Below are 19,580 nucleotides of genomic sequence, written 5' to 3'. Positions count from 1 at the left end.
CCAGGCCTGTGCTGTTCCCCATGTGAGAGGTGTTCTTGGTGACTGACGTTTTTGAGGAGTGTCTGTCAGATATTTTGTAAAATGCTCCTCCACTTGGACTTGTTGTTTTCCTCAGGATTACACTGTGGTTATGAGTTTTGGGGGGACAACCACAGAGGGAAAGGCCGTTCTCACCATACCACATCAAGGGCACACACTCTCAAAGTGACTCATCTCCGCTGAAGTTGACCTTGATCTCCTGGCTCTGGTGTATTTGCCAGCTTCCTCTACTGTAAAGTTACTCTCCCCCCGCCTCCTTCCATGCCGTCCTTTTTGGAGGGAAGTCACTGTGCACAGCCCAGATCGAGGGGATGGTTAGTTACACTTTGCCACCTTGGGTGGGAGCATCTACCTACACTATTTGGAATTCTTCTGCACAGGAAATTCATCTCTTTGTTTATTTATTCAATAAGTTCTTGTATACTTTGGGCTATAATCCAATACTGTGTTTTGTTGTTGTTGTTGTTGTTGTTCAAAAAATTCCAGCTTTGGCCCTTGGGAGCTCTTCCAGTTGGCTTGCCTCTGAATACCCCCAGCACTATGGGAATTTTTTTGTAGTACTTCCTTACTTTCCGACACTGCAAGGTGCATTTCTTGCCCCATTCTTAGAACTAGCCAGTTCTCCAAGGACTCCTAGTTCCTTTGATTTGAGAATGGTATTAGAAACCAAGATCTGAGCTCCAGGTGTGCTCACTGCTAGGGGTGTCATGGCTTCTAGAGCCCTGCTGTGAGAGCAAAGAGACCCAGGTGTGCATGCTAGCACCTGAATATGTACATTACAGTGTTTCTGCCTGTAACCATCTGCATCTGAGCTCAGCTCAGCACATGTTCTTACTCTGATTCTAGTCCGGCTCTGTGCGCATCATTCTGGTCGCCCCCCGTTAAATCCGTAACTGCCTGCTACAGTGGGGGGAATCGGCTCTTGCCACTGCCTGTCCGTGTGCTTACTTGCTCCATTTCCGTCCTCACGCGTCTCTGTGTCAGAGTTGTTGGTCCCAGCTTCTCGGGAACGACTCTCAACCAGAATGCAGGGCTGACATGCCGTTCCTGTTGCCTCTGGTGTTGCAGGCCTCCTCATTTCCGGTTACTTGGAGTGGCCTCTCCCCACCCCCACATGTCACACAGTCTCCATTCCTTCCTAAGCTCCCAGCCGCCCTGTTCATTTCTCCAAGAGGGGGAAGCGACATAGGCTTCCTGAGAGAACTGGGCCCAGAGAAACACCCCTGAGCACCAAACCAAACAACTTTACCAGCATGTTCTTGAAACTTTTGGAACTGGAGGCCCTGAAATAACACTTGTAGGTTATCATCACTGAGGATTTACAAGTGCTCTTTCCTTTGTGCTTCTGGGGAATGGAATACTCTATTTCAGTGGTCTTCGTTTTTATTTATAGTGTAAGGCCTGTAAAAGGCCTTGAATAAGTGCTTGCTGAGTGAAACTGCAAGGTAAGATGCACCTACCTGCTCACAGCACTCCGCTTGGCGTGGAGCAGAGAGGAGGGTGCAGCACCCTCGTCTCTGGTGCTGACCTGCAGACAAGTCTGCTCTGTGTCACCTTCAGTTCTCTGCACGTGTGGCCACCCCAGGCCGCAGGCCAACCTGCCAACCTGTCAACCTCAGACGAAGGACTGGGCTTCCCACCTTCTCAGTGCATGCTGTTCATGTGGTTGGCTCTGCCCCCTGGATGCTTGCTGGCAGTTTGCCTTCTGCTGTAGTGTATTGTCAGCAGAACCCATAATATAGATGTAAATGAGGCCGTGGAGACCAGAAAGAAAGAAAGGAAATTTGGAGAGTTCATTTCCACACAGACACACTGTTCTGATCATGCTTTCTGTGACTGGCCTGAACTCTGGGTCTGCTTTACCTTGACCTTTTAACCCTGGTGAAGAGAAAGGAGATTGGCCTGAACTGCACCACAGATTGACTCCACGATTCCCCTGCACCTCTTGTGGGGCGATGAGTGTGTTTGGGGACCCTTAGGACGTGCGTGTTGATGGCTGTCCTGCTTCCTGCTCTGGAGAGTCACCGGGGCCTGCCCCCCAGGAGCGAACAGCTGGGATGAGAGAGCTATGGGCAAGGAAAGAAGACACCTGGGGGCATTTGCTGCAGTCTCCCACTGGTCTCTCACCAAAGACGTTGTTAACTAGCCCTGGCTGTGGCCACAGACAGGAAATGTGCTCTGCTCTGCTCTGCCCTGCCGTGGGGAGCTGCCTGTGAGCCTCTCCGTGCTTTCCTCCCTTGCCTCCTCCTCCTCCTCTCCTCCCCTCCTCACCTTGTGCCTTTAGAAGCTTCGTCCCCACCCAGCTCCAGTTCTTACTTCCAAAATCCACCCCCTCGCCCCACCTCTTCTGGAGCTCACACTTCCTTCCCATCACGGTGCTATGTTGCTTCCTGAACATCCCTCCAGCCCCTCAACACCCACCCACCTGAGCATCTGCCCTCTCTTTCTCTGTTGAGCTAATGCAGTGTCGGACCCGTGAGCAGGCACAGGCAGGGGCTGGATCAGGGGCTGCCACCGGCTGCCAGGGTGAGGCAGTGTCTCACTGGGACCCGTGATGCCTTGTGCACACTTGCAGGCGAAGTCGTTGAGGCTCTCGGGTTGGGAGGCTTCGAGGTCACCCGGGTGCCTCCCTCTCCCCAGCTTCTCCCCCCTCAGCTCTACTCTCTGCTCTTCCTCTCCCTCATCTCACTGCCCAGCTTGGAGATGAAACCCTCCACGCCAGAGGCAGACCATTCAAACTGAATGTGCTTTTGTTTCTTAGCTCAGGATTTTTTTTTCTCTCAATTATTTGCTTTTCTAACTTCAGGCGACTGTGGAGAGCCCCTTGTAACCAAACAGATGACTTGGACATTCCTGAGTGTCCGCTGCACGTGATTAGACATCACACTTCTAGAGGGGGGTCAGCTGGCGACCTGGGCAGCAGAGATAATTCTACGTGGTGCATAAATGCAAAGTTTTACTCCATCCCGGTGGTTCAAAATAAGTATAAAATCTCATTAAAGATGCCCAATTTTGCCCTTGTCCAAGGCTTCATCCTGCCAGAGGTGCCAGGAGGGCTTACTGCATTTCATTTATTTAGTATTTTTGGTGGTTCAGACTTGTGAAGGAGGTGGACAGTGTCCCTGAGCGACAGGAGGGGGAGACTCCTGTGTGCTTCAGGTAGTGTCTCAGCCTCTGCCATGGCCTTGGACTCTCCCAGTGACCTTCAAAAGCAGGAGGGGCAGCATTTAATCCTTGTCCAGTCAAGAAGCTGCTTGCAAGGCACACGTACTTTGTGCTGGTGAGAGGCAATTTGGGACCATGTTCCTAAAGTCTAAAAATCTGAAAGTCAACCCACAACACAACATACAGATGATGTGTCATAGAATGGTGCACATGAAACCTATGTAATTTTATTAACCAATGTCACCCCAATAAAGTCAATAAAAAAGAAAAAAATCTGAAAGTCTTTCCATAGGAATTTATTGTAAGAGGAGGAAAACCAGAGAGAGTCCCTAGAACTTAAAATCAAGATTTCTGATTACAGTATCATTATTATTTTTTTTATTGATTTGAGAGAAAGGATAAAAGGGAGGAAGAGAGGGGGAAACTACAGCATTGTTGTAAAAACATTTTTAAACATTATTTATTTATTTATTATTCTTAGAGATGGGGGAGGGTGGGAGAAAGAGGGAGAAACATCAATGTTGGAGAGAAACATTGATCAATTGCCTTTCACATGCCCCCAACCCAGGACCTGGACTGAAACCCAGGCCTTTGCCCTGACTGGGAATTGAACCAGTGACCTTTCAGTTTATAGGATGATGCCCAACCCACTGAGCCATACCAGCCAGGGCTACAGCATTATTATTTTTAATGGGGAAAGTTGGAAAAAATATAGAGTGACTTCAGGAGGGGATTGGTTAAGTAGATTCTGTGTATGTTAGAATTAATTATTATGCAGTGATTACAATTCATGATGATGAGAAATATTAAAGATGGAATTGTTTACAAACTATTGTAAATAAAAAGTGCAAGTTTTAAAAATATATGTATAGTATGATTCCAATTCTTCTAAATATGCAAAGAAAAATGACTGAAAACCAAACTATTAGTAGGGATGGGGATGTTATCTCTGGGTGATGAGGTAACTGGTATTTTTTATTCCTTGTGATTTTCTGCATTTTATTAACTTTTTGGGCTTTTAAATGTGAACAATCCCCAATAAACAAGTGCAGACAGAAGATGTAGTTGTCAACAGTCACATGACTAATATCTAGAACCTTCTACCCCTGAGCAAGCACCCTTTCCATTCACCAGGGAGACTTTTTGGTGTTTAGTGCTATTATTTTTAAAATTTTCTCATCGCCATGGCACCCAGCTTGCTCATCTTCAGAGACGTGTGAGCAAGGGACGCTTCCATTCTGGGAAAGGCTGGCTTGGTGGGAGAGAGGAGGGGTTCTGTCCCTGCCCACCTCCTGTCCTGCTTCCTCAGCTCTGCCGAGCCTGGGGCTCACCAGCCAGCCCCGGGGGGAGGTGCCTGTGGCATAGGCTCAGACAGAAGGATCCGTTTATTAAGTCTGCACAGGATGCACTGCTGGGAGGGGTAGCGAGAAGCTGCAATTGCACAAGGAGGACCAGGAAGATTTAGGCTGGACAGCGAGCAAATGTAAATGTGACCTTCCGTGGGGACAACCGAGTCCTGTTCTCGGGGTCGAGAGGTGGGTATGGGAGCAGTGCAGGGTGGTCCAGGCCGGAGGGCTCCGCTGTGACTCAGCTGTGAGAAGAAAACAGCCGTGTTCTAACGTGAGGTCCAACTCCGCGGCGTGATGGACCCAGGAATGGCCCGCGTGCTCTTGGGCGGTGGAGTCCAGGTGTCAGGGTACGCTGGGGACACGAGCCCATTGACCTGCTTCCTGCCCATTTTTCCAGGCAAATTTCTCACTCCCTTCTGTTCCTATGAGCAACCTGCTCTCCTTCTAATAAGCCGAGGTCTGCTGAGTTTTTCTGTAAAGAACTGAGGCTTTTCATGCCTACCATCTATGTCACAACTAGTGAACTCAGCTTGTAGGACAGAAGTGGCCATAGATGGGATGTGGGTAGATGGGCGAGCTGTGTTCCAATAACACTATTTACAAAACATGTGGCTGGGGTTCGCCTGCCCCTGAGAAAGCCGACCCTTCTTGTGCTGGAAGCTGCTGGTGTTGGCTTCTCTCTGACCCTAGGCAGCTTGATGGCCCTCAGCCCTTGCCACAGGAGAGGCAAATCAGAACAGGGCGATGAGGGACCTGCATGCAGTGGCTGGATCACTCCTGCAGCCCCCTGGTTAATTCTGGTGTGGGCACTGCATCTTAACACAGGTCTAGACGATACAGCATGCTGAGAGCAGGGAGGTTAGGTGCCGTGGTTTGAAACCACCTCTTGTGAAAGACTGGATGTATTTAAGTTGAAGGAGAGCAGATTTACACATCTGAGGGGCTGTCCAGTGGTGGCGGGGGGCACAGGGACATGCATGCACTGAGAGCGCATGGTTTGTGATCTCATTTCAAGAGGGAGAAGCTTTGCTTTGTGGCATGCCAAGTGTTGCAAGGCTGTGCAGTGGAAGTTAGGGAAACTTCCAGGAGCTAAACCAATTCTCAATAAAACAAAACCTTAACATATTCAGAGCTGTCCCAGAACAAGCTACCTCCTCGGTTACAAGTGATGTTTCTGTCTGGGCTGGGATCTGAGCCACAGCTGGGTGGCTTCCCCAGCAATGATGCCTCTTCAGGATACCCTCTTCTTGGGTGTCACTTTGGTCATCTTTCCAACGCTTACAGCTGTGCCTCTTACCCATAAAACGAGGGGCCAGTGTGCCGGCGCTGGGTCCTGTGTTACATTGTTGGAGGCAAGAAACCCAGCAGTGTTCAGCAAATCTGTTCTTCTACAGGATTCCTGCCTCCAAGGCTTGGGATAGGAAGATCTGCAAGAACAAAGCCTCACCCTTGGATGGCGTGGGTCTGGGAAGAGGATTCCCAGAAAAAACACACTGTTCTCACACTTCATTCATCCATTAACCACATCCTGGAGGAAGGAGTCCACGTGAGGGGCCATCTGAACTCTGAAGTTCTCTGCTGGAACTCAGAGGAGCAAAGCGTTCTCAGATAGTGAGATATCGTGGAGCTGCATGTTGTTGGCTTGCTTGTAACCAAGGGCAGGAAAGGATCTGAGAGCTGCTTCAATAAACCAGAAGAGATTATGAAGGAAAGAGTTCTTTTCAGGAGGAAGTAGTGATGGTTTCCCTGTGTAGTCTGGCTAAGTGGGCTGTTGTTTACATGGGCATGCACAAAGATGCAAAAAACATGAAAATAGCAAAAAATCAGATTAAACAAACGGTAAAATTCACTACAGGAAGGACTCTCAGAATCCTCAGCACCTAATATACATTTGACCTTCCATGACAGGGACATCCAGGTGTACGATGTTCCACATGCCCTCGGTCCAGAGTATCTCACCACACTGACTCCTACTGAGCACACGTGGCAAACCTGCCTGGCCAGCGTCTTGGGGATGGGGTTCTGGGAACACTAGCATCACGGGGACTCGTGAGAAATGCAGAGTCTCAGGCTTCTTCCCACATCTGCTGAGTCAGAAACTCTGGAGTGGGTCTGGCAATCTGTGTTTTAATAGCCCTTTGGGTGCTTAAGACTGAGAACTACTAGGCAGGAGGACGTGTGCAGGTCACACTCATCTTTTGTGTAATTCTAAGGTCTAGTTTGCTGTATCCCTGTGAGGTTCCACGAGATAAAAGGTTGCGTTTCAGTCGTCGTCTGTAGGACCCTGCTTTTGGAGAGAGCCCGTCCCTTTGCGGTAGTAAAGGTTCTGAGAAGTCCTGCCGAGAGGAGTCGTGTTAAAACTCTGCTCACAGTTTTGCAACTGTATTTGACCTCTAACCCTTTCTGAATAATACAGAACTTTATTGCCAGGTGGACGTTGCTGGTTCCTGAGCTGACTTTTACTGTGATACAGTTTTGAAGAGTTTCTTCTCTTTGGTCATTTAATTGTATCCACAGTGGATCTTACTTAGGACGAGCACAATGAGGTTGAAATGTGACGAGTAAAAGAGGAGGATTAAAACAATTGTTTCAAAACCACCCCAGACTCTTCCTCAAATCTCCCTGTCTCATTCTCTGATAAAATTCTTCCTGTGACATGTCCGTCTGGCCTCTCTGGCTGCTAAAGGGAAGTGTAGTAACAATTGTATCTCATTAGTTTTCATTGTTGCGATGAAGACAACCTGCCACATGTGTTATTAATATTTGTGGACAAGTGCTTGCAGATAGCAGAGAGAACATTCTTCCTTATCTTAGCGCTTAAAAACAAAAGCAGAAAAGTATCAAAATAAACCATTTGATTTTTGTGGGGAGGTCAGAGTGTAAGAATTCTAAACATCAAGCCATAGGAGCAGTTTTGCTTTTTAAACTTCATTAAATTGCAGTGTATATTTAAATATATATCTAGTCTTAAAATTGAAACTAATACACTTGTAAAAATTAACCGACATGCGATTTTTCCCACATGGCTAATTTGAAGTGATTTGAGCAAGGCATGTCCTTTGTTATTTGGAATAAGAAAGAATTTGGATCCAAGAACATGAATTGTAAAGGGTTTGTAAAATTTACTTTATGATAATTTTTTAAAACATGTTGATCCAGGTTTTTAACTTAAAATTATTTCTATGAGCTATATGCCCTTGCTTCTCACTGGAAATGCAGAACCTTGTCTTTACCCCAGAAATCAACCTGCCCATTCTGTCAGGACCTTGGTCAGTTCACAGTCACACCAAAGTTTGAGACATGCTGTGCTGTGCTGCGTGCAGATGACAAAGTAGTCAAAGGCTCCTAGGGAGGGTCCTGAGATGACGTTACAACGGTCCAAGGGGTCTGTGTGTCAAGAATGGTGGAGAGACAGTGACCAGTCCCCCTCTCTCACGAGACCACAGCTCAGTCGGCCCGGCACGGCCGCCCCCTCGAGTCCACGAGTCTCACGTCTCCGGAGCGAGTGCACACGTTTGCAGAAGGCTGTGCTCTGCGATACATACCTCATTCCCTCTCTCAGCAGTCCTAAGTTTCACCAGTTTCCTTCACTTTATTTTTGCTTTTGGCACTGTTCTTCCCTGGGGTGTGCTGTAATTTAAGCTCGCACATGTTAGTAGTGGGGGGTTCTCAGAGGTTCCGCTTCTTTCTCCTGCAGAGTGTCTGATTTTACCCTCAGAATCTGACATTTAAGGTTTCTCATAGATATTTTTTTCCAGAGGTTTTCTTTAACCTTGTAACCATGGAAACAAGCTTAGGAATGCTTTCATAACCCAAAAGAATAATTCAGAAAATATCCTTCTTTTGAAGATATTGTTCTATTTCAGGAAATTTTTGAGCACAAAAAATAAAGAGCCAGTTAAAATGCCACCCACAATGCACCTAGTTCAAGTCGACTAAACTGGTAAAGCAGGAATGTCCCCATAACTAGCTCATGTGCCATTCACACGAAATGCAGAATTCTGGTAGATATCCAGAATCTAGAACAATGACTTATTCTTATGAGAGTTTAAACAAATATAAGCATTTAGAGCTTGGAATCCAGGAAGCTGCTCAACGTGAGTTTGGTTTTTCTTATTTTAGAAACTCCTTGCAGGACTCGCCGGTCGGAGGGCCCAGCCCTCGGAGGCCCTCCCCGGGCGGTGCAGGGCTCTCTGCGTGTGAGACGCTGGCCCTGCGGGGGGAGAGGGGGGTCACGGGCTATGGTGTGTTCACCCCCCACTGAACACAGATGTCACGGTGGTACGTGTCCCACCAACGGGACAGAGCCAGCGGAGCAAGGACGCGGGGAGAGAGGTCTGGGGAGGGCCTGGCGTTGTCTCCCGTGACCTGTGTGGCGCTGCTTGCCCTTGTTCGTGGGTCTTCGGCCGTATCTGGGAATGAGGCGAGTCAGGGAGGGCGCTGAGCCTGGGGCCACACCGCTGCACAGAACTCAGCGGCAGCCTTCGCCCAAAGTTGTGTCGTGGGCGGAACCTGGGAAGCCCGCAGTGGGGCAGATGGACGGATGTCGGTTTGTCGCGAGATCAGCTCTCGGTCCTCCTGGGAAGCTGACATCCCTGCAGCGGTGTCCTGGGGAATGCGCACTCGGCGAGCTCCACTCTGGTCCTGGCTGGGTTTGGGCTCAGAGCCCGGCTGCTGGCTGGTCCTTGGGCCGCAAGGCCATCTCCTTCCTCTGAGGCTGAATACCCACGAACATGGACCTGCAGCCCGCCTGGACTGAACTTTCCAGAATCATCTAGGGGGCCCCCTCCACCCCTGCCCCACTCCTGCCCTGCTACCTGGCTTCACTGCCTGCGCTCTCCTGTCTCCGTTCACGACCCGTGCGTTTTCGTCCCTTCTTTGCCTCGGCCTCTGTTCAGTCCACACGGTGCCCGGAGTCTAAGGCAGCACCCAGCTCATAGTAGCTGCAGGGGAAACGCGTCAGACCTGGAGGGAGCAGGCTGCGTCCCGACGACCCTCCGGCTGTGTGATCTGCCGGCTGTCCGTCTCCGGCCCAAGAAAGGAGCTGAAGGCCCACTCAGACTGTGGTCCCCGGGCCTGGACAGCGTGGGGTCAGGCCTGCCGCCGGGGTTTCGTGGTACACAGGGAGGTCTCCTGCTTCGGGAGCTGCAGCCCCGGGGGCTCTGGGAGGGCCGGCCGGCACTGCCTGTCAGAGCCCACCCGTCCCTGTGATCTCCCGAGCTGCCTGATGACTTGTCAGACAGAGGTCCCTCTGCGACAGGTTGCCAGTGTGCGTGGTGGTGTTGTCCCTGGGGCCAGTGTCTGCATGCATGATAATGTTTTCTCTGTCCAAGCCACTGTGAAGAGCAGACTTTGTAACCCACACAGGATAAAGTGGAAAGGTAATAACAGCCTATTTTCCCTCCAAATGTCTCCGGTTCCAGTGTTTGAGAGTGAGGGGTGCTGGGCTAGGGGTTTTCGTGGCCAGGTGGGTGCTGTCCCTGAGTCATGCCTGGGTGTGTCTGGGGCAGGACTGACAAGGTGAGCGGGGTGAAGGGGCTGCATGGGGTGGGCAGTGTGTCCCTAACAGAGCCCCTTGTTTAATGACCGGGGAAGAGGAGAGGCAGGAGTGTAGGACAAGGGTTGACGTCACCCGTACTGCGGGCTGCGGGCCTCAGGGACCTCAGCCACTTGATTAGAATTCCCTCCCACACCCGGAGAAGGAGAAGGGCTCGCGCACATTGGGGCCTGCCCAGCCCCTTCTGTGGGCGGAGAAGCGTGATGGACACGCCGCGGAGGGTGTGCTTCTGCCAGCCTCTCTCAGCTCTTTCTGCGGGCACCCCTTGTGGGGACAGGGGCAGCTCGCAGGGTAGACAGGACTGTGCCGGGGGACCTGCTCCGAGGGGCGGAGCAAGCAGCCTTCTTCTCTCCACTCTCTCCCTCCCGCCCTCCCTTTCCCTTTTGTCTTTGGAGTTGCTGATCACAGCTTTAGAATGATATCTTGGGTGAGGGAAAGAGAATGTTCTGACCCCACAGCACAGGTCACCCTGGAGAAGGGGGTGTGAGCATCAGTTTTGGGGGTTGCTCCAGCTCCTGTGAAACCACAGTCCGCAGACGCAACCCCACCTCTGGGGTGAGGCTCTTCCACCTTTTACTTGCTTTTCAGAGTCTCATTCCAAGACAAGGGGCACCTGAATGCATGAGTGGCTCTGCCCCTGCCTGGACACCCTGCCCTGTCTCAGGGCAGCGTTGCTTCTGGGCTGATAGAAACATTGAGGACCACCACAGGGCGGGGGACTTGCCGTGGTGTGGGTCTGTGCTCGCACTGTAGCCGTGTGAAGAGCCCAGGTAACGTGGCACTTTGCTTTGCCAAGGCCGAGCACCTACCACGAGGCAGAGCCGGCCCCTCTGCCTCCTCACTCAGAATATTAAAAATGAAGGTGACTCTAAAAAAGAACATCTCTTCAAATCTCACACCTCCCCTTTCTTTGCTAATGCAGCTCCTGGAAAAGAACATAGTGTAATTCCCAGAACCTCAGGTTGTGTGACCTTTAGAGTTTCCACTAGGGAGACAGAGAGATGTAGGGCTTCAGTGACAGCCACTGTGTTGGCAGTCCCGGCATCTAAACCCAGTTGACAAGGAGCTATCACTGCTGGCCAGTCTCCGTTACAAAGGCCTGCGTGACGTGTGGTGACCAGGGCTCATGGAGTTCAGTGCAGTTGTTTTTTTCTAAGCTTCAGAGGAGGCAGAGCAGATGCACAAAATCACCAGCAGGAAGTGGCCATGGGTGTGGGGGTCAGTGGGTTGGGGGGCCGTGAGCTGGTAGTTAGCTGGGCACCAAGGGGAAGTTAAGGTTTATATTATTTAACTTTGTCTAATATGTATTTTAAAAGATTTTATTTATATATTTTCCAGAGAGAGGGGAAGGGAGGGAGAGAGGGAAGAAAACAACAATGTATGGTTGCCTCTCGTGTGCCCCCCACTAGTGACCTGGCCTGCAGCCTAGGCATGTGCCCTGACTGGGAACTAAACCAGTGACCCTTTGGTTTGCAGGCTGGCGCTCAACCCACTGAGCCACACCATCAAGGGCTAATATTTTTTAAGCTATGAAGTCTGTTACATCCCCTGCACAGGAGCTGGATGGTGTTGTGGCATAAACACCTTATTAGAAGCAGTTGTGAGGAGCTGAGTATATTTCCAGAGACCCACTCGGCACTCACATGACTCAGGCATGCAGGGTGCTTGCTGGTGTGCATGTAGCATGTGAGAAGGAGGTTCCCCACATGCTCGGCCCAGGGAATAGAGTGAGTGTGGTGGGTGGCCTTCAGGTTTTGAAGAAGACACTTATCTGCTTCCTAATGATAGCAGGTGCTGGCCTGGGCCCTGGGTCCAGCTGTCCAGGTGACAGCATCTCTGACGTGGCTCCAGGTGTTGTTCTGGTTCACGCTGTCAGGTGCCAGCTCACGTCAGCTGGGCTTTACAGGCCTCTGTGAAACCGGCTTCCACCTAGTTTAGAATTGCTTCTGTGTCCCTGTGGCCAACACCAGTGGGAGACAGATTGGGCTGTCAGACCCCTAGGAGGGTTGGAGTGACACCCCCCTAGGCCCTGCCCCCTGGTCTCTGGAGGGGCCACGTCCCTGGACCTCCATCCACTCCAGGAAGGGTACCAGGTCACCAGGCTCGAGCCCAGGACAGGGGACAGCACCTCCCTGTGCACCTGAGCAGTGCTCTGCCCCAGGAGGGGAACCATCAGGTAATGAGGGTGGATCTGAGGATTAGCAGTGTCTCGTAGGTGACACCTGTGGTTAATGCCCCTTCTCCAAGGAAAGGAAGGGAGTGAACCAGGAGAACATTCTTGCTGAGGTCCGGGCCCCTCCCCTTTGAGAACGGGGCCTTGGAAGGTCTCTCATTCAGGTCCCGATACTTGCAAATCAAGGAGTGGTTTCCTAGTGTTAAATCACTCAATTTCCAGGGCACCACTCATGCTCCAGGGAAGGCCTAGCAGGAGGAACAAGACTGTGAGGGGGCACTTGGGGGGGTGTCGGTGGAGCCGACCGAGGGTGTTGTGCCCACTCTGGGGGCACCAGAGCTGTCCGTGCTGGCCTGGCACCCACCGAGGAGGAGATGGGGGCCCTCGGACCCACCACAGCAGCCCCCATGGCACCTGTGGCCGTCTGCAGAAGGCCTTTACCCCCTTCCCTGAGTAGACAGTCTGCTCATTGATGGGTCGTGGTCGCCAAAGCTGGTTCGGACATGCGCCTTCGTCTGTGAAGTGCCCACACATGTCCTGTCTGCAGCTTCCAGAGCACAGCAGTCCAGCCGTCTGAGAGCCAGGAGGCAACTCCCAGGGGAGAGGGGCCCAAGTTAGCAGAGAACAAACGAACCAGGTGCCAAATCAGGACGCATGACCAAAACCCGAAACCAGCAACAAAAAGGCGTCTGCCCACCCTGGGCTCCCGTGGTGATGCTGGGCGGGCCCTGCTCCATCAGTTCTCTGGTCCTCGGCCTCTGCCCCGAGATGGGCCCCGGGTTGGCTGCACCAGGGCGGTGCTCCTGGTAACGAGCTCACAGGATGGTCCTCAGGGCAGGGGCTTTGCCCCCACCTTCCTTTCGTCTGCACCAGTGAAGGCACCTGAGTCCGGGCATCGACAGCTGCCCACTCTGCATGGCCTCCTGCCACTTTCCTGACAGATGGGGCTCTGCTCCTGGGGCTCCCACGGCTGAAGCAGGGCAGGCCGGTGGATCCCAGGGTTGTCGCCTTAGGGGCAGGAGTGTGCAGGTGCAGGGGGCTCTCTGAGGACATTAGTGACCCTCCTTTCCTGTGGTAGAGGCCCGCAGGGGTGCGTGCCCCAGTGATCAGTGGCTGAGTCATGGCCCGGACCTGCCTTACTTTCCCCAGATCTGCTCCTGCCCACAGAAGGTGCAGGTGGGGGTGGGAAGGAGGCATGGAGACCGTAGGCCGAGGGTCTGGATGCTCAGCCCGACCACGGGAAGCGCTAGTGTGTGCCCCTGCATCTGTGCCCAGGGGAGCCAGGTGTGAAGGGCCTGGACAGCAGCAGGGAGCACGCTTTGGGAGAGACAGGCCAGGCTTTGAGGGGACTGTGGGCAGATGACCGACCTTTCTGAGCCCGTTTCCCCTGTGGGAAGGGAGTGCGTGCCTGGCAGGGCTGCCCGGACTCCAGGTGGTGCACGGAAGGTGCACAGTCACCTGTTCAGCAGCGGGCAGCTCCCCTGTGACCGCAGGAGTGAGACCGGGCAGCGTATCGGGGATTTCACGGCGTCTTATTTGCTGCTCTGGGAACTCAAAGAGGAAAAGCAGTCAAGTCACAGAAAATCCAAGTGTGAGAGGACTTAGTTTTTGTGGAAAATCGCCACTGGAGAAGGGTAACATGTTATTAACATGGACCATACAATCCGTGTGCTGCTGGTTCTGTTCTAGCTTTATCTGTCCACAACACTAAACTCTTCTTGATTTAGTAGCATTATTGACTCTCGCTTCTGAGAAAATTAGGTGAGGATGCTCTTGGTTTCTGAGAACCTTCCAGTTGCTTTGTAGAAGATCCAGAACCACCGCTTCTGTTCACGTGGCCTGTCTGAGACAAAAACTGTTGGGTTTTTTGGTGAGAGGATTCATTTCACGTGGATTTCTTTCTTGCATTGTTGTCCGGTCCAAACCTCTCTGTTATGTCAGTGTGCGTTTGCATCAGTCTCGGGCCTCTGCAAACACCCCGAGGTGAGGGGAGGGAGTTCCCCCAGTCCCTTTGTCAGGTGAGCAGAGTGGGCCAGGAGGGTGAGGAGGACATGGGTGGTGGGGCAGGGTGGGCTAGGTCCCTCGGTTTTTAGGCCACCTTCCCTTCTGCAGCGGCATTGCCCTGGAGGGGACACCCTGGGAGTGGGAGGGACCAGGGGCAGGTACTCAGTACGTGTGGGCCTGCAGTTTCCAGCCAGCCAGGGCGGCAGGGACCCACTCACACCGACCGTTTCCACCACAGAAGAAGAAACCCTTCCTAAACGCCTCTGGGGGGTGGTGGGCGTGAGAAGCAGAGCCGGCCTGGCTGCTCACGGGAGAGTTGGATCCGTCTCCGCTTCACAACGGGAAAGAAAGAGACGCCAAGATGGTGACAAGATGCTGCTCAGTGCTCGGAGGAAATGAGGGGGAAGCGGAATTGGAACAGAAAGGGTTCAGTGTGTGTCTGTGTGTATCTGCGAGTGTCTGCGAGTGTCTGCGTGTGTCCGCGGGTGTGCACGTGTGTTCTGAAGCTGGTCTGCGAGGAGGGAGGGAGAGCGGGGCCCGCTTGGGGAAGAAAGTGTGTCCGAGTCTGAGCCCAGGGCAGAGCCGAGTGTCTCAATGTCTTTTTCTTTCTCTCCGTGATTTATGGTCATCATTACTGTTAGTGGGTGGCTGATGTTTAAAATGAAATATGGCCTTTCCTGATTTTAGAGCAAAGAACAACACAGATTAGCAGCAATTAGCATGTTGCGGGGCGTGGGGAACTGCACACCTCCAGCTCTGGTGGTAAATGAACGGAAGCACCGCGGGCGTGGGTCTTTCTGAGCAGCCTTCGCCCGTCCCCTGGAATGGACCGGATGGGGTACCGATAACGGCCCCTGTTCCACCGTTGAGAGTCAAGAGTTAATTGTGATGCAAACCTTGTTCCCGGCACGTCGGATTGTCACCCCAATGGAAACAGGATGGAAAGGGAATAAGGCTTTCCCGCTGCTTTTTCTCTCAGCCTGTCCACTGCCATTTCTTTGTGACGGACAGAATTCTAAACAGGAGGGAGCCCCGTCTCTGGGTCCTGCGGCACTGACAAGGGTTAGCTCTGGACTTCTGCGACGCAGCCCCCTGGGTGGCTCACACTGAGTCACCGAGGTCCGCTGGCTTGGCCCTGACGCTCCTGCTCCCAGTGCTGAGACTGGCCAAGCGAGTGACTTTCTCAGGGTGACTGCTTTTGGAGGAACCAGATGGGAGTCAACCTCCCTAACGCTCAGCTGTGCAGCGTCCCTATCTGGCTGTTTGCCCTTTCCTCTGCCGCCTGCAGGGCTGGGAGTGCCGGTCCTCCAGTGAGAAGTGACTGTGTGGAGGGAGGATGGGGCCGAGCTGGGGGCACAGGTGAAGGAGGTGAGGACAGGTTGAAGCGAGACCGACAGAGGAAATGCTGTTTTCCATGCAGCGACGTTTCAGGAAAATGGGACCTTTGTTTCTCCAAGTTGCAGGGAGCTTCCACAGGCCTTTTGAGTTGATCCTTACTGGGTGGACGGGGGTTTGCCGGTTGGATAATAGGAATGAGGACTTGTGCGTTGGCAGGAGAACGCTCTTGGTGTTGCCAAAAGGCACAGTGCGCTCCGCAAACATCAGGCGTTGGCGGCTCAGGGCCCTCACGGCGGTGGGTGCGAACATGGTGTCTGGGCCCTGGGGTGGGCCCTCCTCTGAGTGTGGAGGGCCCCCCACTGCTGTTCACCCTCGCCTGCCTGCCTGCCTGGCTCTCCCACGGGCGGGTTTGCCCCATCCTTTCTCTGCACTCGAGACGTGCTAGGACTCAGCAGAGTGGCCACCTTCTCCGGCCGACCCCAGCAACTCCACTGTGGCCAGCGTGTTTGCCGCCGCTCCCACGCTGCATTCTGTCTGTCCTTACAGCACGCAGAGACCTCCCTCTGCCCCTCTTTCTGTCCCTGGAACACCAGCAGGCTGTGGTCCACACCAGGTGCGTGTGCGGTGGGCGGTGGCGCAGAAGGCCTGCGGTGGTGCCGACGGAGCCCCGTGGGTCTGGCCCCTGGCAGCTGTGCCAAGGGGGGGTCTGCAGAGGTGCCCCCCTCACACCCCAGCTGCTCACACGGAAGGTCCCCGAGGGCAGACGTCGGAAGGGACAGGCTGTGTGCGAGTGCCCTCCCGAGAGAGAAGCTGTCCTCTCACCGACTCAAGCCAGGGGTGTGTGCGGCTTCCGAATGTCCCAGCATCCTCTCAGAAAAGCCAAGCGCAGAGGCCTGTGTCTTTGGGACTGGGGAGCTGGCTGACGTTGCGGCCTCTGGCCGACGAGGTATCAGCGATACCTGCAGCTCTGACTTTGCTCTGTTTTCTGTTTTTCCTCCCAGGCTGCTTACTGGAAGACGGCCTTTGCAGACCGTCCGAGACCTGTGTCAACGGTGAGTGTGCGGCCCCAGCGGATACGCGGCTGTGGGGCGGGTTTGCCTTATCCCTCCCATCCAGGTGACACCCAGGACAGGGGCCCCGTGTGGAGCAGAGGCTCGGGGTCAGGTTCCTTTCATGTGATGCTCCCGCAGAGCCGTGGAGCTGAACCCTCTCTGCACGTCATTGGAAGGGGAGGCAGCAGAACGTTAGTGGGAGGGGGGTGCGTTCTTTCTGTGCACAGGTGTGTGTCTGCTTCTGTGTCGGGGCCGGCACCCAGTGTTTCAGGGCGGCCCCTGAGAGCTCCTTGACAACAGGGGGTGGACCTGGAGCTCTGATGACGGCTGGACGGGATCCACCCGCCATCCACATCCCCGGGCACCGAGCCTCCCTTCCTCCGACCTCCCACTTCCCCACTCCTCTGGGTTCTCTGCCAGCAGGCAAGCTTGTCATCCTGCCGGTCGTTTCCCCCCTCTTCATAGGCAAGAGGAAAACGGGGGTGCAGAGCCCCCAAGGCAGGACCTAAGATGCTGCAGCAGGGAGTCCTCCCAGCAGCCGGGCTCCAGACGGGGTGGGTCCACACGCATCCCGCCCAGCGAGTCTCAGGAAGGACGGGTGTGTTTGGGAGGGCTGCCTCTCAGAAGAGGAAGAAAAGCCGGTATCTTAGGCAGCATGCATTGGGTAGTGGCCCTTCGGATGCAAAGGGGAGGGTCTTGGTCCAGGACACCCACCGGGAAAGTCTGGCCAGGGTCGCTTCTCCTTACGTCTGACTGGGTCTGCACCTAGGACCCTGGCAGCACTGGGAAGTGGGTGCGGGCTCTCTTCTCACCCACTGCCCATCCCGGTCCTTTCGGGGGAGAGTGGACTTTGTCGTCGCCTGGATCTTACTCGTGGCGTTTTCGACCTGGCACAGCGCCCCTCACTCCCTCCTGGTTCTCGATGCAGACGTGGCTGCCTGCGGGGACGGCCGACTTTCAGGGGCAGCTGGTCCCTGGGACCCTTTCCTCAAGTCCTGGGGGCCCTCCCTGAGTGAGGCACCACTTGAGGGCACGAAAGGCAACGACCGGGCACCTTGAGAAGCTCAGTGCGAACAGTCCCGGGTCCGAGGCCACTGACTTCTGAGCTGTATCCTGGGGGGAAATTGCTGACAGTTCTGGGCGGTTCCTTTTTCTTCGTTTGGGGGGAGCTTCTGTGCAGAGTGCGGTGAGCAGTGATCACAGAACTCGGCCTGCGGCCGCCTTGGTGCTGCCCGCCACAGGCAGCGTTCTCGCTCCTGGACGGCGGCTCGTGCCCACACCACTCGGGCTCCTGCGGCTGGACCTTCAGGAGCTTTTATTTGGAGACTTCTTTAAATAAATAATTTTATTAAAAAATACTTAATGTGCCCGCAGTTAAGTTTGAATATGAAGGAAACGGGAGTGTGTGTGTGTGTTAATTTGACTGCAGACGCACGCGGCTTGGCAAGGTACAAGCCACTGCTCTGTCCCCTCCCCCTGTCCTGGACAGAAAACAGGCCCGGGTCCCGTGACCCTCCGAGGCCTCTCCCTCCCCTCACCTCCTCGCGCCTCCCTGACATGGAATTACATTGATGTTACATAAGGTAATAGCTTTGAATTCTTTGGCAAAGGAAAGCAATTTAAATGTAAATATAAACACACAGGCCTTGATTTATGGAGACAGGCAATGTTTATTTATTCTAGTGCAGCTGAGGGCTGGCTAGGGCAGAGGAAGCTGGCCTTGTCCAATCCCACAAAGTCGTGTGCAGTGCGCAGCTGACGGCAGTGATAAAAGCAGTGCTGCCTGGATTCTCGGTTGCCATGGGTGACAGCATGACTCAGCCTGGCAGCGGGTGGGGCAGGAGGAGTGGCCAGGACACTGCATGGAGTCCAGAATGTTCTGTGGTCAGACACAGGATTCCTCTCTCTCTCTGTCTCCCTGCGCTGCCCTTCCTTTTCTTGGGATAGAGGTAGAAATACATAATTCTGTTAACCTTACATATGTTTTCAAAAGCCCAGCAGACCTCATCTGTGACAGTTAAAATGAAAATGGCTGCATGGGATAAGGTACAGTTACTCTTCAGTGTCTGCAGGGGGTTGGTTCTGGGACCCTGTGGACACCAGGATGCCCGAGTCCCTGGTGTAAATGGGCTAGAACATGCAGTTGGCTCTCTGTGTCCCCGGGTTCCCAGTATCCCAACTGCAAGTGGAAAATCCTATTTTCCATCCCTAGTTGCTTGAATCCACAGATGGGGAACCCAGGGATACCGAGGGCTGACTGAATATTGAAAAAAAATCTGAGACTGTGTGGACCCACGCAGCTCAAACCGTGTTGTTCAAGGGCCAGCTGTATTTTATAAAGAAAGTCGAAAGATAAGCCTGCCACGTCCCACGCATCAGGGTGGCGACTGTAACGAACAAACACAGAAAACGAGTGTGGAGAGGACGTGGAGAAATCGGGACCCGCGTGCACTGTGGGTGGGAATACAAAGTGGTGCTGCTTCTGAGGAAAGCATTTTGACAGTCCCTCAAAAAGCTAAACATGGAGTTGACCTTGTGATCCAGCAGTCCGAGCACATACTTAGAAGAATGTGAAGCAGGGACCGAGGGTGTGTGCGCCAGTGTCCGCAGCAGCTCCTGAGTGGAGCAGCCCGGCTTTCGCAGCGGGTGGATGGACAAGCACAGCGTGGCCTGTGCGTGCTGTGGACTGTCACCCAGGCTCAGGAGGAAGGGCTCAGGAGGAAGGGCGTTCTGACACGGGCTGCAACGTGGATGGACCAGAAGAGGTCACGCTCAGTGACATAGGCCGGTCACAAAGGACACATACCGTGTGACTTCCTTTTGTGGGGTCCCAGGGGTATGCAGACCTCCCCGACTGTGCTTCGCAGATGCTGTTTTCATTGACCTCGAGGGAAGACCCCCAT

General features: G+C 53.5%; 1 protein-coding gene across 2 annotated transcripts in view; it reads left to right on the top strand.

Annotated features, from left to right (window-relative positions):
• PTPRN2 (protein tyrosine phosphatase receptor type N2) overlaps window positions 1-19,580 on the top strand; it is a 374,930-nt gene that overhangs the window by 35,470 nt on the left and 319,880 nt on the right. For both annotated transcript variants that reach the window (XM_045837782.1, XM_045837783.1), the window contains exon 2: window positions 16,627-16,677. In XM_045837782.1, the coding sequence (XP_045693738.1) occupies window positions 16,627-16,677 (51 nt within the window). The remainder of the gene's footprint in view (window positions 1-16,626; window positions 16,678-19,580) is intronic.

Source organism: Phyllostomus hastatus, unplaced genomic scaffold (genome assembly GCF_019186645.2).
Source record: "Phyllostomus hastatus isolate PE091 unplaced genomic scaffold, TTU_PhHast_1.1 phas_contig_244, whole genome shotgun sequence".
Lineage (NCBI taxonomy): Eukaryota > Metazoa > Chordata > Mammalia > Chiroptera > Phyllostomidae > Phyllostomus > Phyllostomus hastatus.
The sequence above is the reverse complement of the archived record's forward strand: the minus strand, read 5'-3'. Positions and strand labels throughout refer to the sequence as shown.